The sequence below is a fragment of the Lissotriton helveticus genome, chromosome 5_1 (assembly GCF_964261635.1).
Source record: "Lissotriton helveticus chromosome 5_1, aLisHel1.1, whole genome shotgun sequence".
Lineage (NCBI taxonomy): Eukaryota > Metazoa > Chordata > Amphibia > Caudata > Salamandridae > Lissotriton > Lissotriton helveticus.
In genome coordinates, this window is record NC_136065.1 from 34155579 (window position 1) to 34180965 (window position 25387).

General features: G+C 51.6%; 1 protein-coding gene across 1 annotated transcript in view; it reads right to left on the reverse strand.

Annotated features, from left to right (window-relative positions):
- LOC144752369 (E3 ubiquitin-protein ligase TRIM21-like) overlaps window positions 1-25387 on the reverse strand; it is a 214258-nt gene that overhangs the window by 32793 nt on the left and 156078 nt on the right. Inside the window, exons 5-6 of the mRNA XM_078640304.1 lie at window positions 16676-16696; window positions 16560-16586 (exon numbers count right to left, since the gene is read on the reverse strand). Of these exons, the coding sequence (XP_078496430.1) occupies window positions 16560-16586; window positions 16676-16696 (48 nt within the window). The remainder of the gene's footprint in view (window positions 1-16559; window positions 16587-16675; window positions 16697-25387) is intronic.

The window sequence follows — 25387 nt, forward strand, 5'->3', positions numbered from 1 at the left end:
TCGTCTGGATGCTGGACCGCCACCTCCGTCTCCTCCGTGGGCCTGAGGGATACTTGAAGCAGAAATATCTGCACGTGCACGGTATGGTTCCGTCACGGCTGCAGAGGGTCAGGGGGCCGGCGTGGCTTCTCCGGCGCGTGGGGAAAGGGCAAGTCCCTATTCGGGCGCCATTATGTGGTAAATAAATAAATAATACCTCTATTTTTGAATGAATATATGAATAACAGATAGCTCAATAAATAAGAGTCAAGATTCGAGGTAGTAGGAGTTTTGCAGGTTTAATACAGCATAAAGGACAGGAACAGGACAACCTGCACAGGAATAGGATGGCAAGGCCCGGCAGCTGCCGGGGCAGGATCTGGGAAGAGAGCTCTAACTTTTAATAACAATGTACAACATATATATACTAAAACAATAGCATTACAGTGAATACAGTAGGCGTAGCAGTGGGTGGAGCAGAAGGCGTGTCGTGTAGCAGTCGCGAAAGATAAGGGTGAAAGAGGGTGTAACAGGGCGTATACATAGACATGTGATGCAAACGTAACATAATATGTCATGAATGGGGCGGAAACATGGAGGGGGCTACCTAAGGAGCCGGGACCTCTGACCTAGTGGTGCGCGCAAGCTGGCTATGACGTGTTACTGGGGGCTATGACTTCTGTGCTAGAGGAGGAGACGAAAGTCTGGAGAGTCAGAGCGACATGTACCTAAACATATCTAGTATCTGATGTTTAGAGAACATGTTGATATAAACTAAAAGTCAGGAGAGGAAAGGCTAACAGACTCTAAGACTGGAGCATGCATTATTCTACATGTAGTGCGTGTTGAGGAATATTAAATGACCATTAATACAGTATTTCTATTACATGGAGACGTAAAGGCTAGACAATGACGGAAACTATTGATGCGATTCAGTAACTTAGGAATGCAGAGAAGGAGGGCTGGACTGATAACTAGAATCATAACATACTCTTGGCAGACTAGCAGGCAGAGCCAGGCTGAACCGGGCACTGTGAGGCAGGAAGTAAGTGAAGGGTCGAGGATACGGGTGGGGGCTGCATCGCTCCTCAGCGAGGGCGCAGGAGACAGGAGCTGAATCTGGTGTCCGGGCCCTTTTGAGGCCTAGAAACGGGGACTTTTACTGAATTAACGTGCACACTGTGAAACGTGGCAACATAACCTTACATAGGCCTAATACTCGTAGCTTTCACGAGAACTGGGAACTAGCATACTAGAGTTGGACACAACTGTGATTGCGTCTTTAATCGATCATAAGGGAATACATATGCATATTGATCATGCACATATAACATAAGATGGAGGACACGTAGGGACACAGAACATGGCAAAATTTACTTTTCCACACTAGGTCCCTCCTCTGGGTGGAACCAGGAAGGGGAGTGGTTACACCCCCTTTCCTTTGTCCAGTTTCGCACCAGTACTGGGGAAGGAAAGCCCCAGCACCGGTTTGAACTGGCCTATGCACAGGGACACCTTGTGTGCCCCAGGCATGTCTGATTCTATTCAGCCCTGTCCTACCCAATACACAAAATCCTGTCTGGGGTGGTGCTAGCACCTCCCAAGGCAGGAAACCCTTTGTCCAAGCTGCCCTCGCTGGAAGGACTCCCAGCAACAGGAGGTCAGACTTGTGTCTGTGGTGGCAGCATCCATTTTGTGATGCTGAGGCTCTGTTTAACTTTAACCGGGGTTCAGGTTAGGTACATGTCGTGTCCCTCTAGAAGGGTGGAATGCTACCCCCGCCGCCAGAACTGGCGAGGGGGTAGTATTCCAATTCGTATGACACCTTACTCGACATGTTTTGATAAAGCCAAACCCAAGATAGCATTTAACCGCGAGGATTATAATGCACTTAAGAGTATATGGTATGGCAGTATCATGAAACAGCTAAAGGACATGGTTCCGAAAGCTGCAGACAGGCTCAGCTCAAGCCAGAGCACCATCTCACATATTTCCAAGCACTCTGCCTCCAGGATTGATGAGGCCTTCCATAGGAGTGGCCGATAGGAACATATGTGTCCATTTTAGGTTAGGTATAGGCATACAACACCTAAGTAAGGGGTGGTTACACCGACTTACCCCAGCTGAGTGATCAGCCAGTTGTGTCAAATATGGAGGCCAGGCCAGGGGTGGCACAATACGTGCTGCAGCCCCTGGTAGGCCTTGGAAGCACCTATGCACTGGGTACCTGGGTACACTGTTACAGGGGCCAAAAAGGTGAACCAGTTCCATTTTCGTTATGCACCTAAAGTGCATGGGTTACAATTTAGAGAGAGAACAGCAGGCTGTGGGTCTGATTAGCAGGCCCACAGCCACATTAAGTCATTAACCAGTGAAGCAAAAAGAAAAAATTTGGGGTGACCATAGGATAGCAGACCCTACTCTCCTACACGGCGGTCCCGCCATTCACATTATAGTGCGCCTGCCACACTGGCGGGCGCTTCACGCAATTTTTACATTGAGGCGTACGGTGCTGTAAGCAGCACCCGCCGCAATGTAAAAAATGCATGTACAGCATGTGCATGCACAACGTGACAGGCACAACGTGACAGCACCTTGTGCCTGCCACCTTGGGCATGCCCCATGTGTGCCCCCCACCCCCCAACATCCTGGGGGGCCACGACAGGCCCCCAACAGTGAAAACTGCATGCCTTTCCATGGCGGAAAAGGCTGCTCTCCGCCGGCATCCTGATATGGTTGGCAGTGTCTTACAGACACCGCCACCATATTGTGGCAGTTTTCGGCTCAGTCGACCAGCGAAAAAGCGGCGGACAGTCTTCCCATCTGCCGCGGACCCCCCAGCCATCCTAATGTGGCCGGGGGTCAATCACGGAAGGATGGCGGGTGGATGGCCCCCGAAGGCCAGCGTTGGCCACCGCTGGCCTGGTGGGGCTGATCTGCCCACCATCCTAATAGGCCCCTTGGTCTTTAACCATTTTAGCCAGTTTATTTAGCGCTAAACAGATTTAGCCCATGGGCTCATGTGCGACTGTGAATTTTGGGACTAGCAAGAATGCTTGCTGCAAGCAACTAAACAACCATTCAAGTCCACCATGGTACACCAGAATAGGCAACAAATTATTTGATTAAATACCCATGCATAGGTCTTCCCTGTGGGATGACACCTGGGCGAACTTTAAATATAAAGAAAACAAGAATTATCAAAGCCAATAGGTCTCACCTTTGATCTTGGACCCTGATGCAATGACTATGCCAATTATTCCCCCCTCAACCTCCCAGATGGCAATGACCATGTTTATGTTCAGTGATCATCTCGTAATGATTTTTCTTCATTGTAGATGGCCGGAAGGGGAAAAAGTGCAAAATAATCTGGGGAACCATGGAGATGTTACAAAGAGGACTATTAATAGTGCTATGCATCTTTCTACGAAACTGCAAAGCTTTAAGGACAGCCCACCGAAGCAATGGTAGTGCTTATAAAAATGGTAAAAGCAAATGGTTGAAGGGATTTAGCAAAAGGTCACTCTCTGGGTATTGTATATAGGTAGTGCCAAGTATTCTCTAATAGATAGCTACAGAGGTTTGTCGTCAACAACTAAAAATTAAGGCCCTCATTCCGATGTCTGTGGGCCCACCTACTTTCGTTGAAGGGTTGCAACAGTTGGATTACGATCCAGCAGATGGATGCTGTACTGACTGGCTCAAAGAACCCGTTGGGGCAGCGGTGGGACTGTAATCCCTACAATTGGGCCGGTGCCGGCTCAGGCACCGCTGTAGGGATTACAATATCTCTTTCCCTCGGCCTTTCTATGGTGGTCCGACCATCATAGAAAGTCAGACAGAAATAGACTTTGGGACCCCTAATAGGGCCTCTCCTCTGGGTCTCCGCTATTGGGATGAGGGTACTTGTGGAGCTCCCCCAAACATCCATGCACCGTGTGGCAGGCCACACACAAACACAAGGAAATAATGGACGAGCACTGAAACCTTTCAGACACTCACCCTAAGTCACATATCTGGGTTGAATCCATCATCGTTCTTTAGCTCACTTCGCCGCCCCAGTTCAGACACAGCTGTATGCAAATTAGTCTTGATCCTTTGCCTCATGAGAACAGTCTAGACTGAACTGCCAAGCCAGGTCTTCCCTGGGCTGGAAACAATCATCCTGGGACCGGTTTCAGGGTAACACCTCTCATCAGTCAGGCTAGCTTGAATCCAGTGGCAAAGTGAGTAAGGGACTCACGTCTGGTGATACCCTGCCAACTTAGGGTGAACAAAGCAAATACAAGGAGATGATGTACTGAGCGCCGAAACTTTTCAGTCACTCACCCTGAGTCACAGATCTGGGTTGACTCCATCATCGTTCTTTAGCTCACTTCGCCACCCCAGTTCAGACCCAGGTACATGCAATTCAATCTTGACCCTCTGCCTCATGGTAACAGTCCAGACCAAACTGCCAAGCATCCTGGGACTGATTTTGAGGTAGCACCCCTCATCAGCCAGGCTTGCTTGAATCCAGTGGCAAAGTGAGCAAGGGACCCATGTCTAGGCATACGACGTGGGCGAGTTGCTTGGTATTATCCGCGCATGTTAGAAAGGCGATTCCAGGGGGGACAGAAGATGTCTGACTGTCGCCCCGAAACCCACCCTTCCGTATGGAATTGGCCGAGCGCCGTCGAGAGGCCTCCTTGGCGAGGCTCCTCTCCTATGATCGTAACAGCCGAGCAATCACACCACCACAGAGAGACACCACACAAGAGTAGGTTTAAGAGTCTTTATATAAGGAATAAAGGCAAGGTTCTGCAGCAATATGTACAGGGGGATTGTGGGATCCCAACAAAGTCTCAATGTCCGGGGAAGGGGGTAGCGGACAGTCTTGGTACCAGCTGGTACTAGGAAACCCTGCGCACAGCTCTCAATCCTCGAGCTGGGGGGTGCCGGGAGCCGCGACAGCGTCAGCAGGGCTCGGCGGATGGTTCAGCTTGGTAGAGCAGCGACAGCGTCAGCAGGGCTCGGCGGATGGTTCAGCTTGGTAGAGCCGCAACAGCGTCAGCAGGGCTTGGCGGATGGTTCAGCTTGGTAGAGCCGCGGCAGCGTCAGCAGGGCTCGGTGGATGGTTCAGCTTGGTAGAGCCGCTACAGCGTCAGCAGGGCTCGGCGTATGGTTCAGCTTGGTTGAGCCGCGACAGCGTCAGCAGGGCTCGGCGGATGGTTCAGCTTGGTAGAGCCGCGACAGCGTCAGCAGGGCTCAGAGGTTCCAGGTTCCAGGTTCAAGAGTTCTTATCAGGTTCAGCCGCGACGAGGTCAGCAGGGCTTCGACTCCCAGATACAACTGATTTCCTGATCCAGGGCTGGCCCAGATATAGGAATGGAGTCCTTTGATGTCCGGACCCTCGCGCCTGGGGGTCAGAGGGGCCGGGATGAAGGTGTCCAGACTCCCAGCAGGGGGGTGGAGCCAGCGCCCAGAGAGGCCAGAGGGCGATCGATACCAGGCGTCCGGGGACGGCTGGAGGGCCATCAAAACTCTTCTCCTCCGGGATCTGTCAAGTGGCCACTTTACCACCTGGGTTGATCTTGGTGCCACGATGTCGGGGCTTCGCTGGAGCTGCGGCCGCGGCCGGGCCGAGGCCACGTACTCGGGACGTGATGGGCCCAAGATGGAGTCGGGCCTGAGAGGGTGGCCCGGGGAGGTGACCGGACCTGCAGAGTTGGGGCGAGCCGGGTTCGCCGGGTTCCCGAGGGGGAGAGCCGGGGTTTGCCAAGGGCGGCTCTCGTCGGGAGTTCGTTGAGGGTGTTGTCCGGAGGGGCGACAGCGGGTCGGTGGAGGGCCAATGTCGTTCTGGGCCCGCCATGCGGGAGGGGTAGGACCAAGCCACAAGGCCGGGTGCCAACACACGTCCCCTCCAGCTGAAGGCGAGGAGAGTCACCCATCTTCTTGGGGAATCTCCTCGTCAAGGCGGAAGAAGCGGGACAGGCCGTCAGCGTTGGCGTGGTCGTTGCCAGGGCGATGCTCCACAGTGAAGTCCATCCCCTGCAGGGAAATGGACCATCGCAGCAGCTTCGGGTTCTCTCCACGCATCTGCATCAGCCACCGCATGGGCCGGTGCTCGGTCTGGACCCGGAAGTGGGTGCCGAAGAGGTAGGGACGGAGTTTCTTTAGGGCCCACACGACGGCGAAGGCTTCTCTCTCTATGGTGCTCCATCGTTGTTCTTGAGCCAGCAGCCGCCGGCTGATGAAGGCCACAGGTTGGTCAACCCCCTCGGGGTTGACTTGCGACAGGACTGCCCCGATGCCGTGCTCCGAGGCGTCGGTTTGGACCACAAACTCTCGGCTGTAGTAGGGGGCCTGGAGCACAGAGGCTGTGCACATGGCAGTCTTTAAAATCTCGAAGGCCGCTTGGCACTCGGGGGTCCAATGCACCTTCTGTGGTAGCCTTTTGGAGGTCAGTTCAGTGAGGGGCCCCACAATGCTCCCGTAGTCTTTTATGAAGCGCCGATAATATCCAGTGAGCCCCAGGAAGGCTCAAACTGCTGTCTGGGTGACCGGGGGCTCCCAGGCCACGATGGCGTCAATTTTGGGTTGGAGAGGAGCCACCTGGCCGCTCCCCACTTGGTGCCCCAGATCGGTCACGGACCCTTGGCCTATTTGGCACTTGCTTGCTTTCACTGTTAGTCCGGCCCGCTGGAGGGCCGACAGGACCTCCCAGAGGTGTCTCAAGTGTTTGTTCCAGTGGAGGCTGTACACCGCAATATCGTCCAGGTATGCGGCACTGAACTCTTCTAGCCCTGCCAGCACTCTGTTCACTAGTCTCTGGAAGGTAGCGGGGGCGTTTTTCATGCCGAAGGGCATCACCTTGAATTGGAAATGGCCATCGGGGGTCGAGAAGGCGGATCGTTCTTGGGCCCCGGCGGTGAGGCCGATCTGCCAATATCCTGCCGTGAGGTCGAAGGTGCTAAGGTATCTGGCGGCCCCCAGGCGAACGATCATTTCATCCGCCCGGGGAATGGGGTGGGCGTCAGTCCTGGTAACGGCATTCAGTCCCCGGTAGTCGACACAAAACCGGAGCTCTGGAGGGGCGCCGGGGGAGGCGGCTTTAGGGACCAGGACAACTGGACTGGCCCAGGGACTGTCTGAGGGTTCAACCACTCCCAGGGCTAGCATCTTGGCAACTTCGGACTGGATGCAGGCCCGGACTCGGTCGGGCACTCGGTAGGCCCGGTGTCACACGGGCGGGCTGTCCAACAACTGATTTCCTGATCCAGGGCTGGCCCAGATATAGGACTGGAGTCCTTTGATGTCCGGACCCTCGCGCCTGGGGGTCAGAGAGGCCTGGATGAAGGTGTCCAGACACCCAGCAGGGGGGTGGAGCCAGCGCCTAGGGAGGCCGGAGGGCGATCGATACCAGGCGTCCGGGGACGGCTGGAGGGCCATCGAAACTCTTCTCCTACGGGATCTGTCAAGTGGCCACTTTACCACCTGGGTTGATCTTGGTGCCACGATGTCGGGGCTTCGCTGGAGCCGCAGCCGGGGTCGGGCCGAGGCCACGTGCTCGGGACGTGATGGGCCCAAGATGGAGTCGGGCCTGAGAGGGTGGCCCGGGGTGGTGACCGGACCTGCAGAGTTGGGGCGAGCCGGGTTCGCCGGGTTCCCGAGGGGGAGAGCCGGGGTTTGCCAAGGGCGGCTCTCGTCGGGAGTTCGTTGAGGGTGGTGTCCGGAGGGGCGACAGCGGGTCGGTGGAGGGCCGATGTCGTTCTGGGCCCGCCATGCGGGAGGGGTAGGACCACGCCACGAGGCCGGGTCCAGCGCACTTCCGTGGTAATTTGTGCATAATCGCCTGTCTTTTACAGGCTAGGGGATGACAACAATGGTTGCCTCCTGCATTGAGGGAGGGAGGTTGAACGCATTTGAGATGGTGTTGAAGAGCCTCATGAGGACAAGAGCTAGTTCAGGGCAGAAAGCTAAAAGCCACATGAGAAGCTGTCTGGCCCAGGGACTTAAGAGCTTTTTGTCTAGATATGATCTCTTCTATGCGTATTGTACTTTCAAGAGAAGCTGCCTGGGCATCAGTCAGTCGGGTTGTAGTCATGGGGTGGAGGTAGCAAGTCAGATTATCAGGGGGAAGGGACTGCTCAGAGTGTACAGTTACTTAGAAGTCCCTGAACTGAGCAGCTATCGGAGCGTCTCCTTCAATCAGCTCCCCTCCTCCGGACAGCAGTGTCTCTTGGCTAGGAGCTTGCTGGCCAGGAACCTCACTCTTTGTTCCCATTCACATTGAAGGAATGTTTTAATTACAAAAGGGAATAATTTGCCCTGTCTAGGTTCAATCTCTCCAGAAGCTTCCTGGCGGCTTCTAGCTGACGTCAGATCCTCGGAGCCCCTGTGCAGCGATGGATATGTTCCAATTTGCGAACCTGTCTCTGGAGTTCTGTCCTCTAGGCCCTTAACAGCTTGATCTCTGCTGCAGAGAATGCTATAAACTCCCCCCTGATGACTGCCTTCAGGGCATCCCAAAGAACTGACACGGGTATGTCAGCGGTAGTGTTAAGGTTAAGAAAGTTATTAATATCTCTTTTGATATGCCTCACCATCACTGACCTCTGGAACAGCGTCTCCGAGAGTCTCCATTTCTGGGGTGGGTCCCTCAGTAGGGGTGTGTGTAGTTCGAGAAAGAGTGCTGAATTGTCAGAAAGAGATCTTGGCGTTATCTCCATAGACTAGAGCAGCCGCTGGAGTTCCCTGGACCCCAAGAAGTAATGCAAACAGGCATAAGATTGATGGGCTCGTGACTAGAACGTGTAGTCATGGGTTTGGGGATGTAGTGCCCTCCACAAGTCCGGCAGACCCATCTCCCACAACCAGGCTAAGCTCTCATTTGAGAATGCGCCTGCGCCTCCCTCTCTATGGGCTGGGCCATCCATTTCATTATAGAACACCAAGTTAAAGTCAGCCCCAATTAAAACTAATCAGTCCTGTGAGGTGAGAATATCTTCTATAGCCATCCGGAGGAAGTGTTCCTGGCCCTAGTTAGGGGCCATGTGCTATATACCAATAGATGACCCCTGAGTTCCAACAGATTATCACCAATCAACCCCTGGAACCTGGAACCTACACAAAACCAAGATAGCCACCCCCGCTGCCTTTTCACCCATCAAGGAAAGAAATTGGTGCAGGATGCCCTATGCTAGTCCCCTGCAAGCTGGTGGGTCTCCTGCAGGAGGCAGATGTCTGCCCCGGTATGCTCCGGATACGAGAGGACGGCCCGCCTCTTGACAGGGTTATTAAGTCCCTTCACATTCAGGGAGATCACTTTCAAGGAGTCATCTATCGCCAGAGGGTGAGTGCGTGTTTATGCGAGATTCTCCCTCCCAGACCTATCATGCCTCTGTATGCTAGTGTAGAAAGAACCCCGTGGGCTTGGAAGCATCACTGTGCACACATCCTCTGGAGCCCTTGCTTCAACCCTAACTTGAAAACAAACTAAAACAAAAGATTGAAGAACAAACAAGAACAGAGTCTATGGAAGTGCCAAGACATTAGATGTGGCCAGTGCCACTCCAGGAAGTAGAAGAAAAGTGGGGTCCATGGTTGGCCAACCATGTCAATGAGGGTCTCCCCTCTCAAGGCCCTGGATAATCAATCAATCAATCAAGTCATTTATAGAGCGCACTACTCACCCGTAGGGTCTCAAGGCGCTAGGAGGGGGGGGGTGCCGTTACTGCTCGAACAGCCAGGTCTTGAGCTTCTTCCTGAAGGAGAGGTGGTCTTGGGTCAGGCGCAGGTCGGTCGGGAGTGAGTTCCAGGTCTTGGCGGCCAGGTAGGAGAAGGACCTTCCTCCTGTTGTCGCTCTTCGGATGCGGGGGACGGCGGCGAGGGCGTGGTTGGTTGATCTGAGGTGGCGCTTGGGAGCGTAGAAGTTGATTCGGTTGTTGAGGTAGCTCGGGCCTTGGTCGTGTAGGGCTTTGTGTGCGTGGGTGAGGAGACGGAAGGTGATTCTTTTGTTGACGGGGAGCCAGTGCAGGTCTCTCAGATGTCCGGAGATGTGGCTGTTTCGTGGGATGTCGAGGATGAGTCTGGCTGAGGCGTTCTGGATCCGCTGGAGTCTCTTCTGGAGCTTGGCGGTGGTTCCGGCGTAGAGGGCGTTGCCGTAGTCCAGTCGGCTAGTGACGAGGGCCTGGGTGACAGTCTTCCTGGTCTCGGTGGGGATCCACCAGAAGATCTTCCGTAGCATGCGTAGGATGTTGAAGCATGACGAGGAGACGGCGTTGACTTGTCTGGTCATGGAGAGGGAGGAGTCCAGGATGAAGCCCAGGTTGCGTGCGTGGTCCGTCGGTTTGGGTGCGGTGCCCAGGGCGGGGGGCCACCAGGAGTCGTCCCAGGCGGAGGGCGAGGAGCCCAGGATGAGGACCTCCGTCTTGTCTGAGTTCAGTTTTAGGCGGCTGGTCGTGATCCACTCGGCTACATCTCTCATCCCTTCGTGCAGGTTGGCTCTGGCGGCGGCGGGGTCGTTGGTCAGGGAGAGGATCAGCTGGGTGTCGTCGGCGTAGGAGATTATGTTGAGGTTGTGTTGGCGTGCGATGGCCGCGAGGGGGCTCATGTAGACGTTGAAGAGGGTGGGGCTCAGCGAGGATCCTTGAGGGATGCCGCAGATGACTTCGGTGGCCTCTGATTTGTACGGTGGTAGGCGGACTCTATGTGTTCTTCCGTTGAGGAAGGAGGTGATCCATTCCAGAGCCTTCTCCTGGATCCCGATGTTGCCAAGGCGCTGTACTAGGGTGCGGTGGCAGACAGTGTCGAATGCCGCGGAGAGGTCCAGGAGGATGAGGGCCGCTGTTTCTCCGTTGTCCATCAGGGTTCGGATGTCATCGGTGGCAGCGATGAGGGCGGTCTCGGTGCTGTGGTTGGCTCGGAAGCCAGACTGTGAGGGGTCGAGGGATCCATTCGTCTCGAGGAAGGCGGCCAGCTGTTTGTTGACGGTCTTTTCGATGACTTTGGCCGGGAACGGGAGGAGCGAGATGGGACGGTAATTCTTGAGTTCGGTGGGGTCCGCTGTAGGTTTCTTGAGAAGAGCGCTGAGTTCTGCGTGCTTCCAGCTCTCCGGGAAGGTGGCGGTGTCGAAGGAGGCGTTGATAATGTCCCGCAGGTGGGGTGCGATGACAGCGTCGGCTTTGTTGAAGATGTGGTGAGGGCAGGGGTCAGTCGGAGATCCGGAGTGGACGGAGTTCATTGTGCGGATGGTGTCTTCGGTGCTGATCGGAGTCCAGGTGCGGAGGGTGGTGGAGGGTGGCGTTGCTGCGGTTGTGGCGTGCGTTGGTTGGATGCTGAAGCTGTTGTGTATGTCCGCGATCTTGTTGTGGAAGTAGGACGCGAGGGAGTTGCAGAGGTCTTGCGACGGGGTGATGTCGTTGTTTCCGGCGTTGGGGTTGGAGAGCTCTTTCACGATGTTGAAGAGTTCCTTGCAGTTGTGTGCGTTGTTGTCCAGCCGGTCCTTGTATGTATTTTTCTTGGTGGCGCGGATCAGTTGGTGGTGTTTTCGGGTGGCGAGCTTGAGGGTGGTCATGTTGTCCGTAGGTCGTTCCCTTCTCCATACTTTCTCGAGGGCTCGGCAGTTCTTCTTGGAGCTCTTGAGTTCGTCGGTGAACCATGGGGTTTTTCTGCTGCCGGGTCTGCTGGGCGGGGTTCTCAGAGGGGCGAGTTTGTCCGCGCAGCTGCTGATCCACTTCGTGAGGTTGTCGGCGGCCTGGCTGGGGTTCGCTGAGCCGGCAGGAGGGTGCTGGCTCAGGGAGGCGGTGAGCTGGTCGGCTGTGATCTTGTTCCAGCTTCTTCGGGCAACCTGTTGCTGGTGGTGGTGGATCGTCGTTCTTTTGAAGGTGAAGTGGACGCAGCTGTGGTCCGTCCAGTGGAGTCCTGTTGCGTGGCTGAAGGCGACGTCCTTGCTGGATGAGAAGACGGCGTCGAGTGTGTGTCCGGCGAGGTGGGTGGGGGTGGACACCAGCTGCTTGAGTCCGAGGTTGGCGAGGTTGTCGAGCAGGGTGATGGTGTTGCGGTCGCTGTTGTTCTCCAGGTGGAAGTTGAGGTCCCCCAGGAGGATGTAGTCGGCGGAGGGGAGGGCATGCGGGCTGATGAAGTCGGCGATGTCCTCGCTGAATCGTGTGCGTGGTCCCGGGGGTCGGTAGATCAGGGTGCCTCTGAGGGTGGTCTTCGGGTCGGTGTGGATCTGGAAGTGCAGGTGTTCGGCGGTGGTTAGGGTGTCGTCGGTGTTGGTCGTGATACGGATGGAGTCTCTGTGGATGATGGCGATGCCTCCTCCCGTCTGGTTGGCGGTGCGGTCCCTCCGGGTGATCTTGTAGCCCTCTGGGATGGCGATGGCGATGTCGGGTGCTGAGGAGGCGTTCATCCAGGTCTCCGTGAGGAAGGCGATGTCAGGGGCTGTGGTGTCCAGGAGGTTCCAGAGTTCGACGGCGTGCCTGTGGACGGAGCGGGTGTTGAGCAGGATGCACTTGAGGTGGTTGCTGCTGGTGTTCGGCTTGGCGGGTGCAGGGTAGGTCCGGATGCAGGTGAACTTGCAGGCGTGGCAGCTGAAGGGGCCGTGGGTGTGCTTCGGGGAGGCACGGTGACATCTCGGGATGGCGCCGGTGTTGAGTGCGATGAGTTCGGCGGCGTTGTAGGTCAGTCTGGTCGTCTTCCGTCGGTGGGGGCCAGGGGTCCTGGCACTGGGCGCGGTCCAGGCGCGGACGGGCGCAGACGGGCTTACCTTTGGCGCGCCTTCGGCGCACAATCGGCGCGCCCGCTGCGCGTCAACGCTGCGCGTTCGCACGGTCGCCATATATGGCCAAGTGCGCGGGGGGGCGGAGCAGCTGGGAGGCGGGAGCGGGGAGGGAACAGAAGGAAAAAAGGGGCGGGGTTAGCGGCGGTGGCGGGAAGCGGGGAGCGGGGACGGGGGGACGAAGGGGCTGGCGCTACAGGGAAAAACAGGAGGAAAGAACACACCAAATACAGGGAGACAGGCAACAAAATCAACAAACAGTAAACACAGCAAACCACGGGGGCAGGTCGCGGACCACGCTGCAAGGAGGCAGGGGGCGTGGCCACGCGGCGGAGCTCGGCTTGCGAGGCAGCAGGCAGGGAACACGCACACAGCAGCTGGTGGCCGTGCGGCACGGGGGTGTCCTAGAGCTAGGTCACACTCACCTGCGTCGCACGGTCGCCATATATGGCCAAGTGCGCGGGGGGGCGGAGCAGCTGGGAGGCGGGAGCGGGGAGGGAACAGAAGGAAAAAGGGGCGGGGTTAGCGGCGGAGGCGGGAAGCGGGGAGCGGGGAGGGGGGACGAAGGGGCTGGCGCTACAGGGAAAAACAGGAGGAAAGAACACACCAAATACAGGGAGACAGGCAACAAAATCAACAAACAGTAAACACAGCAAACCACGGGGGCAGGTCGCGGACCACGCTGCAAGGAGGCAGGGGGCGTGGACACGCGGCGGAGCTCGGCTTGCGAGGCAGCAGGCAGGGAACACGCACACAGCAGCTGGTGGCCGTGCGGCGCGGGGGTGTCTAACATGCAGATAGATGGTGGTAGAGGAGCCACTCCACTGCCTCAACTAGCATCTTGCGTCACTGAGTCCCCTGTAAGGCTCTTCAGGCCCGAGATTTCTGCTATCATAGGGACCGCTGACCACCCCAGGGCCTGGCATTGCCGTGCCATGCAAGGGCCCCTCCGGGTCTTCAGTCTGAGACAGGTCGCAGGCCACCTTGATGGAGCGCAGTTGCTGAAGTTTCTCTTCTCAGGTGAAGATTAGGCAGAAAGGATGACCCCAGGAGTATGAAGTGCTGTGTTTGTGAATAAAAGTTGTCACTGGATGAAATTCCCTCCATTTCTGTAGCGTAATCAACAAGAGAACCTGGAACAGCTGAAGCTGGTGGCCACAAAATCGCACTGGATTGGTGTTGAAGGATCCGTTCCTTCCAGGGAAAGCTGAGGTGATACAGGATGTCCGGAAGTGGTGAATTTGTGGATCCAGGGGGGCTAACTCGATGGACCCTGTCCAGCTGGATGTCCGATGTCTGCCTATCTCCTAGGATCTGGGCAAAAAGGGCCATGACATATTCCTCCACATTCCCAGCCTCTGCAGCGCCAGGGGCCCCTCTGATTTGGATGTAATTGTGCCACAATCTGTTTTCAAGGTCTTCGGTGTGGGCCTGGAGATTGATCTGCTGATTTGTGGAATGGTTGACTTCCTGCCTGAGCTGTTCAGTGTCTTAGTCCCTGGTCATTTTGGGATTTTCCATGGCATCCACTCTATCTATGATCTCCGAGACCTCTTTCCGGACCCCTTGCAGGTCATGCACTAGTTCCCTCTTAATTGACTGTAGGTCTTCCTTGAGGGAAGAAAACAGAGGCTCCAGGTAAGTATGGGTAACTGTAGCCTCCCCCCTGCATCAGCAGGCGACCGTGGCAGGCTCAAGGAGCTGTAACGCTCCAGCAGCAGGGAAGTGGAGGGCTTGGCAAGCATGTCCTTCAGCGAGCGGTCCTTTTAAGTGTGTGGCGCCACCATATCCCCTCTGCTGACCAGGACATGGCCCCCCCTTCGACAACAAGGCCAAAGCCGACTACAGTTCAATTTTAGGGAAGTTCCTGGTCCACGGTGAGGTCTAACGCCTGCCTGGGGCCTCAATAATAAACAGGAGGGGCAGCATTGCGGACCGGTTCCCCGTGCAGTACAGAGGGAGGTGCACTTGACAATGCTCTAGCGCCAAATAGACCCCCCTCAGACAGTAGGACCCTGCGTGCAGTCTAAGTCCCCATGGGTGAAGTGTTCTAGGCAGGGCTCAGGGCCCCCTTCTTGTACTGGCATGCTTCTCCTCTAGGATGGCCCACGTAAGCCCTGCCGGGCTATATTCACAGAGGGGGTGGGGTCTGAGCTCCCTCCAAGTTCAGGCCAAAGACAGAGCGCTCTGCTGGTTAAACAACCCCCACCCCTCTCCGTCATTCACTCACTGGCCCCCTCAAGGCTATACTAGAGCCGGCTGACCCCAGGTAGGGCCTGCCCGGGAGAATACTACTCAGAGTGGCATTATACTACCGTCCTGTAACACTTGAAGCCATGACCTACAGATTAAGACTAACCCGCATCAAGGACCAAAGGGTAATGGGGCTGAGCATTCAGAAGGAAAAGGAGCCTGAAACCCATTAAAGTGAACCCCTGACTCCAGGGCAGGTGCCGATCAGATCACAATAGAAGGTGGCAAAACAGATGGTTCCCCAGTGATTCACTGGTGTAGGCCTACGGTTCAATAAATCAATCAGGACTTATAAAGCACAGCAAATCGCTTGCGAGGGTCTTGAGGTGCTGGAGTAGCTAGCTTCTTCACAGGGAAAGAAGTAAAAAATTAGGCAAAAGAAGGAGAAAGCACTCAGAAAAATGGGGAAAGAAAGGAGAAGGCAGATAAATATGAGGGAAAAGCAGGAGAAAGCAGTCGGAAAAAGGGGGAGAAGAAGGAGTAAGCAGTAAAAAACAAGGTAAAAGCAGGAATAAGCACTCAAAATGAGGGTGAGGGTGGAGCAAGCAGTAGAAACGGGGCAAAAGCAGTAAAAGGACTCAGAAAATGGGGGAAAAGAACAGAGAAAGCAGTAGAATTTGAGGCAAAATCAGGAAAAAACTCAGAAAAATTGGGGAAAGGAAGGAGAAACAATTTTTAAAAAGGAGGTAAAAGCAGGCGAAAGCCCTCAGAAAAATGGACACATGGCGGTGCTGCAGCACAGGGGAGCTAGGCTAGATTCATTTTCGATTAGAGTAGAGATCCCCTTCCCCTTAACTACATCGTAACCCATTAGTATATCCTGAAAATTGCGCTCTGATATTTTATATATAAACCTGTGTAACAAACAAAATACCTTCATATATTAATATATTAAGCAAGCCAACAAGGGAACCTTCCCAAACATCTTTTTGCCAATGACAAGTTGAGGAAGGACAGGGAGACATTCATCTTTGCTTTGTCAGTGATATATTCATAGATTAATGGGGATGAATTGCATGTTTGAGAATATATGTTTATTTCTAAATAAACACAAAATTAATAATAGTAATCACCGCATTAATCATAAACAAAATATTAACAAAGTGCTGTGGCCACACTGAGTATTAATGATTCTCAAGTGAGTACTATTAATACCTTAAATAATCAAGCGACAAGCAAGAATCCCAATTCATAATGCTCACAATATCTTTTTACACTTCCTCATATTTTGCTTTGATCCATATTTTGCTTTAGTGCAACTCCTAGTAAGTCATTTGACAGTCAGATGAGTTATGTGTATCCCTATGGCTGACTGTGATCACAGGTGAGTCAGGTGACCTCAGATAAATTGGCTCTAGGTTACTATTTCCAGATCCTCATAGCCTCTTTGTGTGGCTTTATGACTCCAGATGACTCAAGCCCCTTCTATTGGGTTTTTATGAATCCCAGTTTGTCATAGACCTTCCCTATAGTTCATTATAACTCTAGGTTGTCCTAGTCGTGAACTCTGTTTCAAGAGAGGGTTCAGAGTTTTAAAATATCAGGCTCAATCCGTTGTACTTACATCCAAATCCTTTGACAAATTTCCACTCTGAAAATAAGAAGAGCAGTGAGGGTTTAAGAAATAGAAATAGCAATGGAAAATCTTTTAAGACATGTCTTACCACACATAAAACTTACCCAGTTCTGCATGAAATGTAGCTGTTTAAAAAAGAAAAAAAAATAGATTAGATTTCAAGTGACTCTAAAAACAGTTACTACCCATTACTTCTTCGTGACCCCTTCTCCCCCAAAACACTTGTCAGCCAAATTCTCAGGGACCTGCATATCTGAAGAGCAGATTCTAATAGCATGTCTTGTTGCTCCCCTATTGCCACGTACCTGTACTTTGGCCTTGACTCAGTAAGTAGCAAATTCTTATAGGTTGTTTGGGGACAAAGAGCTATTTGTTCAGCATGGACAAAATTTAGAGCACTGAGGAGAGTGACATGGAATGGAGTTGAGTGGTGAAGAGAGGGGCACAGTGTCGTAGAGTTGAGTGGATGTCGTGGAATGGAGTGTTGTGGAGTGGAGTAGAGGGTTGTAGAGTAGAGTGCAGTACAGTGGAGTAGAGTGGTGTAGATTGGAGAGGAATAGTATGATGTAAAATGAAGGGGCTTAGAGTGGAGTAGAGTGACGTAGAGTGGAGTGGTGTACAGTGGAGTGGTTTATAGTAGTGTGTCAGACTGTAGTAGAGTGGAATGGTGCAAAAAAGAGTAAAGTGGCATAGAGGGAGCTGTGTGGAGTGGAGTAGAGTGGAGTGGCATAGAGTGGAGTACAGTGTTGTAGATTGGAGTGTCGTAGACTGGAGTGGCACAGAGTGAAGTGGCGGAAGGAGGAGTGTTGTGGAGTGCAGTGGAGTAGCGTTAAGAGGAGTACAATGTCATAGAGTAGAGTTCAGTGGCTTACATTGGAGTGGCATGGCATACAATGGAGTGGCATGGAGTGACGGAGTGGAGTAAACTAGTGGAGAGTCATAGAGTGGAGTACTCATAGAGTAGAGAGGAGTGTTAGAGTGTTGTGGAGTGGAATGTCGTAAAGAGAGATATCGTAGAGTGGAGTGGAATGGCGCTGAGTGCAGTAAAGTGGTGCACAGTATGGGCGTAGAGTGGAGTAGAGTGCTGTAGAGTAGCACATATTGGAATATTGTGTTGTATAGTGGAGTAGCATGGAGCAGAGTGCAGTAGAATATCGTAGAGTGGAATAGGCACAGAGTGGTGTAGAATTTGTAGAGTGGTGTGTCGTAGAGTGGAGAAAAGTGGCATGGAGTGGCATAGAGGGAATTGCATAGAGTGGAGCAGAGTGATGTAGAGTGGAGTGTCGTAAAGCGGTGGGGCATGAAGAAGAGAAGAGTATCATTGAGTGGTTTGTCGTAGAGTGGAGTGGTAGGTCATATAGTAGAATGTCAGAGTGGAAGGGTATAGAGCGGAGGGGCATAGAGTTGAGCGAATTGGAGTAATGTAGAGTGCTGTTGAGTGGAGGGTTGTAGAGTGGAATGTCAGAGTGGAGGGGAATAGAGTGGAGTGGTGTAGAGTGGAGTAATGTGGAGTGGAGCAAAGTGGAGTGGAGTGGAGTGGAGTTGAGAGGCATAGAGTGAGGAGAGTCGTAGCGTGGACTGGTGTTTGGAGTGGTGTAGGAGCTGTCTATGTTTTTCCCATACCAAAGTAAGGTTGAGTCCAGTGGATCACCACAGGGTTACAGGGGTAAAAGTAGATAATACCTTAATCTCTATTTGTGGCAGTGTGGGCGAGCAGTAAGGATTCATCAGAGGGTAGTGTTAAGCATTTATTGAACACGCTCAAGCAAGAGATGACGTCACAGACTCAAAGACTTACCTCAGACCAATAGTTTGTATCAAAAATATTTCTGCAAAAATTCACCCAAAAAAACAAAGTAAATGTTAAGTTATGGCTATGACCAGTATCAATTCATGGCCACCCACAAGAAAGGTCAAAATAGCCTAAAGGAATATGAGAACCATTGGGGCACTATAGCCCATTGGCCCCCCTGCAGCCCTAGTAAAAGCTGAACTGAGCATCTAGACACCCATCTTAACACAGATTTTTTCTGAATGTTACTGCATGGCAACCATTCCAGAAAGTTGAAGGGCTCAACTCTGGCACCCATATACAAAAAGGGAAATAGAGCCTCACCTGCAAATTATCGAATAGTAGCACTATGTTTAAAAGAAGTGTTATGCTAAATCACTGTACAAAGAGCTTGAAATATTGTCCAAAGGGAAAAAAGGTGATTCCATAGTTCCAACCGATTTCAAAAATATATCCACATAGAGGATAATCTCCTGACCCGTACCAACCTGATCAAAGGAAGCAATGAGCCCCAACGCCCTCTCATTAAATGCAGTATTTATCCACTTTACCAACACTTTAAATAACATCAGCGGAGGCAGACTATGGGACAACTTAAAGAAGTGGCAGATACCACAACATTTATTGATGGCAATAGAATCACTAAACAGTAATACATGGGTACGGGTCAAATTAACAGCAAATTGGGCGACGTCAGAACAACATTCTACTAACAAAGAGCTGAAACAGGGCATGATACTAGCCCTTCTGCTCTTCAACCTCTATATGGCAAATCTGGAATGATACCCGGTGGTCCCAAGGATCTGCCTGCCTGACTGGCAAAGCAAAAAACACAAATTCTGCAATATGCAGATGACATAGTGCGACTCGACAACACTCAAATTGGCCTTCAGAGATCATTGGACGCACTTGAGCAACATTGTGCAGCAAATTAACTCATCATTAACCTGAAAAATACCAAAAGTATGATCTTTGGCAGACGCTTGATCAACAAGCATTTGCAATGCAATAGGTCTCACATTTACACAAGTTTGAGCTATTAACATTGCAAATAACAATGCCTTTTATTTTTGATTCGTCTTTAAAACATAAATAAAAGGCATTGTCATTTACAATACCAATAGCTTAAACTCGTGTAAATACGAGACCTATTGCATTGCAAATGCTTGTTTGTTGGTGGTGACCAAGGCACTAATATAAGCAAATATTTACTACAACGTGTTAAGTCCAGTGGTGGTACCCTTAGGTGACGTCATTATTGCATCTGGACTTTCCCTTATGTGGTAAAAGCAGGGCCAGGGAGTTGAGCAGACCGCAGGATTGTCGGTGGGGGTGGGCAATGAAGGGTTAAAGCAGAGATGAATGTCGGTGGGGTGCGGGGGCCAAAGAGCATCATGGTCTCAGGGAAATAAGTCGGGAGTCATTGCAGTAATGAGTACAGATGCTGTGTAGGCGGGGTTCGGGGATAGGAGGGGGGGGTCGCTGTCCATGCAGTAATGAGTATAGATGATGTGTGGGCGGGGTTCAGGGATAGGAGGGGGCGGGGGTCGCTGTCCATACAGTAATGAGTACAGATGCTGTGTGGGCGGGGTTCAGGGATAGGAGGGGGTGGGGTCGCTGTCCATGCAGTAATGAGTACAGATGCTGTGTGGGCGGGGTTCAGGGATAGGAGGGGGTGGGGTCGCTGTCCCTACAGTAATGAGTACAGATGATGTGTGGACGGGGTTCAGGGATAGGAGGGGGGGGTCGCTGTCCATGCAGTAATGAGTACAGATGCCGTGTGGGCGGGGTTCAGGGATAGGAGGGGGCGGGGGTCGCTGTCCATACAGTAATGAGTAAAGATGCTGTGTAGGCGGGTTCAGGGATAGAGGGGGGGGTCGCTGTCCATGCAGTAATGAGTAAAGATGCTGTGTGGGCGGGTTCGGGGATATGGTGTCTGGGGGGGTCGCTGTCCATACAGTAATGAGTACAGATGCTGTGTGGGCGGGTTCGGGGATAGGAGGGGGGGTCGCTGTCCATACAGTAATGAGTACAGATGCTGTGTCGGCGGGTTCGGGGTTAGGAGGGGGGTGGGGGGTCGCTGTCCATACAGTAATGAGTACACATGATATGTGGACGGGGTTCAGGGATAAAAGGGGCTGGGGGCACCCTTGCAGTAATGAGTACAGATGCTGTGTGGGCGGGGTTCAGGGATAGGAGGGGGCGGGGGGTCGCTGTCCATATAGTAATGAGTACAGATGCTGTGTGGGCGGGTTCGGGGATATGGTGTGTGGGGGGGTCGCTGTCCATACAGTAATGAGTACAGATGCTGTGTGGGCGGGGTTCGGGGATATGGTGTGTGGGAGGGTCGCTGTCCATTCAGTAATGAGTACAGATGCTGTGTGGTCGGGGTTCGGGGATATGGTGTGTGGGGGGGTCGCTGTCCATATAGTAATGAGTACAGATGATGTGTGGGCGGGGTTCGGTGATAAGACGGGGCACCCGTGCAGTAATTCCCCTGTCTCGGGAATCTGAGATGCTGGATGTCCGCTCTGAGCAGAGAGAATGTCTCTAATTACACTGGCATTGGGGGGGTGGGCAGCCCCTTCGTCCCCAATGTCTCGAGGCAAAGCAGATGCCGTGAGCAGGAGAGTTGTTGCTCCGGGTTGCAGTTTCCATGGTCCCATCCGAAGTCCTGACCGAGGAGTGGACAAGGCACATAGGTGTAAGAAGGCCCCCCTGTATGATGGTGCTTGTGCTTTTGGCATGTGTATTGCGCCTTGTATCATTCACTTGGCACCACAGCGCTTTACTCATCTGGGTGTCCTTTTCCTCTGCTCCTGTGTGTGGTTCTTTGTGCCTGCTTGAGGTGGTCATTCTTGTTTGTGTTTCGTTACTTGAAGGGTAAATTCGTTTGATCCTGTGAATATCTTTGTAGCGCATCATGCGGGTGTGTACGGATGCGGAAGGGGTCTGTTACTTGTCATGTGCTGGGTGGTCGGTGGTCACGCTGACATCTTCACCAACCAGGTTCATGGCTGCGATGCATTGCTCTGCGCATGCGTGAGCAGTGGGGTTAAGCTGACTTTAGCTGCAAGGCGCTATAGTGGATGTCGGGTCATTGAACCTGGTCCAGTCGTGGAGCTTCGCCTGATCTCCGGTTCTGGTCTTGTGCTGTGGGATGAGGGCAGAGATGCTGGGTACTGCATGTTGGTACTACTCCAAGGCCCTACGAAAAAAGCCCACATTACATGTAATCCTTGGACTCATTGAAGTGTATGAGGAGCTCTGACCAGTGTGTTCCGATGGACTTCAGTGACTCGCGTGTCACAGGGGTAAGGGCTGCTGTGCGCGTGGTACAGCTTTTGCCAAAGTGGGTTAAGTGGCTTGGCCCCCTAAGCCCTTTTAAGGCTGTGCTGTTGAAGTCTCCAGACGCCCGACCGGGTCGTCAGACCCTGACCACACTCGACGCAGGATATGATGACCGTAGTTGTATGATATCACCGAAGCGTGCTCACACGAAGTGCTCCGACACCTGTGCTCAGACCCAGCGTGCAGCAAAAAACCCAACTTTTTTCTTATTTTTTGTATCTCATGTGAGTCTTTGGACGAACCCGGCGAAACTGTTACTGTTTAATGAGGAATTGTAAATGAAACTGTGCAGGGCGGTGACATAGAGGACACAAAGGAAAGCAGTAACAACATGGAAGTGGCAAGAAAATGAATCTGAGAATGAGGAAAACTAGTTTTTGGAACCAGGCGTTGTTCAGTATCGATTAGCCAAAAGCATTGGTTTGTGGTGAACTGAGTCAGGTGTAAGCGAATAGAAATAGGCATTGTAAATTATGAAAGCTCAGCTGTGCCGAGTGCTTGGATGAAACAAGCCCAAGAGTGTTGCGTGCCCGCGTGCCACACCGATACATCTGTTTCCTATTATCACACATGCCTCTGTGCATGATAATTGCGGGTAACCAACACCAATAGGCCATAGGCGGGGCAATTCACCCGCCTTTGGCCAATTGCGTGTCGTCTTTGTAAAAAAGACGCACAAGCGTGGGCGATTAATAGATTAGTTTCGAAAGCCCCTACATGAAGTCTTCGCCAGAGCAGCGCATGCACGCGGTTACAGGCTCGACCTAAAAAGGGTGCCTGGTCCATTGGAGGGTCAAGACTTGAACGAACAACAAGCTTCAAGTACCTTGGTCTAACACTGGATGAAATAGGGGTAAGAACTCCCTGCCCAGCTCCTTGAAAATGACTGAAAAACACCTGACATGCAAGCTGGGCCAACTTAAAAAAAAGTATTGCATGTCAAAACACAGAGGCCTTTCTAATGGTGGTGGTAGCTAAGGTGATGCTTACATTGACATAAGGCGCAATGGTGTTTAAGGACAACTTCTATGAGTGGTTAGATGAACAGCAACGTATCTGCTACCGGCGCATCTCCCCCCTTCCAGATTATACTAGCCATTCACAAATAAGGCTAGAATTCAAACTACCAAAGCAGGATTTGATCCTAAGGGCAAAATGCATCAATTATTGCCAAACATTGCAATTGGCCCTGACAGGCACAATGAAACATATGATGTGGTTGAAGTTCTAGTACCCTGGTTCAACATGGGGTTTGCGTTTGGCAACTTCATTTAAGGCCTTAAGTGCGGAAGATCTACTAAAAAATAGTTTACCAGCGAGAACCACAGCAAAATTGCGAATAAAACATGCAAAGATAATCTCATGGGAGCAGGATTTAAGCAATTTAACATCCAAACATCATTGCAGCTGGGCTGCGAAACTCTAGTTTCCTGGCTCCCTACCTCCTACCCTCATCACACAAAGTATGCCCTTATGAGAATGCGCTTTGGCCTGATCTCCCTAAGAGGCTCTTGGTATGGTTGTAATGAGGGGGAAGTCCACGCACCATGCAGATTGTGCGGCACTACACACTTACCCTGCATATGTGAAGTGCTGAAATCTTTGAGGCGCTATTGGCTCTGACCAATACTTCGACATGGGGGGGTCGCTCTTCTAACCTTTCTGCAAGGAAGATCATGTCAGCTATATGGGAGTTTGATAAAGTTCATGAAATCAGTAACAGGATATCTGAAAATGCCCAAGATGGCTTGTGTGGTCTAGGAATACAGGTAACTGCCTTTGTTCACATAAAGGATGGAAAGCGGCAACAGATAATTACAAAAGGCTCTTGATATTCTTGACATCCATTCCTGACCTATCTGGACCATACCCTCAGAGTCGCTTCAACCCATGAAGGAACTATGAAGCAGTGCACATTATTCAAACAGCTCTTTGTCACTCCATCAACTACAAGTTTGCTTGAGGCACAAATCATGCTTTATTATTGGAAGCACGAAGCACCTTTGGATTTTAAGTGACTGCACTCATTGGGCCGCACTTTAATCAGGATCAAGGCCTCCATTGATAAACTGATAAACAGTGACATTCAACGGTCACACACCAAAATCAAAAATTGTAAAGGGCATGTGCCGGATGTCCGAGGGAAAGAGCCGTCGACGTTTCGACCCCTATCTGTAGGCTACGTTTAGTCCTTTAACGGGGTCTTCATCAGGACATATACAGGAGAGAAGTGGAGAGGGGCAATCAATGGAGGCCTTGATCCTTGGCTTGTGTATTTGAATTGTTTCGATTTTGTTTTGAGTATTGTATTCATCACATGTTTGTTTTCTACTGTGCTTATCTTCTTTGACTTTACACTCCTTTGAGCACCACCCCTCCCCCTTCCTTCCTCCCCCCGTTTGGGGCTATTTATTGAATGTGAAGTGATTCTACAGTGATAGTTTTCTGGTGTTGAAAATAAATGACAATACCTATGTATTTCTTGTGATATTTTTGTTTGTTGGACTTGATCATAAACTGGACACCCCTAACCAAATGCCAGACTGCTGTGTGGTAAAGTCTCAGAATGCCGGGAGCCTCAGTGTCAGCCTCTGTGCCTCCTCTACTAATCTTATGGGATGCTCTTTATTTATAATATAAAGCGGACTTGTGTTGTGCGTATAGATTAGCGGTGTTATGGATATGTAGATAGCCCCGTGGATGAGGATAGAAACAACATTTGTACATAGTGCATAGAAGGGCCTTGTACATGATGTTTGAGGCATCTTGATAATGTTGTGTGAAGCTAGATGTGTAAATAAAGTAGTTTCAGGGAAACTAATCCAACATTCTCATGCACACAAATATATGCAAAAAGTCACAGCAGAAATGTTAATGTGAAAAATAGGACAAGGTAAGAAATGAGCAGCTTCCCTACATGGGCCTAGCCCAGGCACATAATTCCCACTCGTCATACTAAGGGTCGATATATAAAAGATATCTAAAAGCCATCAGGCCACAATGAAAGGACTAAAAATCACTTTTAAAACCATCTAAAGGTAAGCTTACCTTTCAAATATTCATAAAAAGCCTTAAAAAGTCACTATATTATTTGAAATCCCAAGCACTCAGAAAGCCATGAAGCCTAGAAAAATAAACCAAAAGGTGTTTTGATTAATCTTGTTTCTAAATCAGACTAAATTGTTCCCACCACATGGAAAAGCTAATTGTTTATGTATTTTCCGAATGGCAGACGCAATATTACTGTTGCCCACAACTTCAGACGACGGTCCCACATTCGCACCTCGAAGCAGGTTTATGGAGCGAAGGTGATCCCATCCAATTCCCACAGTAGCCGCTGAGGGAGGGACTGCATCCTGTTGTTATTTAGCCCAATGTACCCCAATCTAGGCCTACGTAGCTACACAACCTTTCACATACATTTGTCCTACCTTGCTCTGTATAACAGTTCTAGCACTGACCTTTTACCCAGTTATGAGCTGAATACATGTTGATCGGTTTCCTTGAAACTAGCCTCATTTAGTATGCATGAGGATTCTCAGAAAAGTCCCTGCACATGATGTACATAACAGGATTAACATACTCAAATAAAAGTGATGGTCTTCTTCGCCCTAGGGCCTAAGAACTACTTTGCATAATTGCAGGTGTTAATTTAGTCTCATTTACATAATCA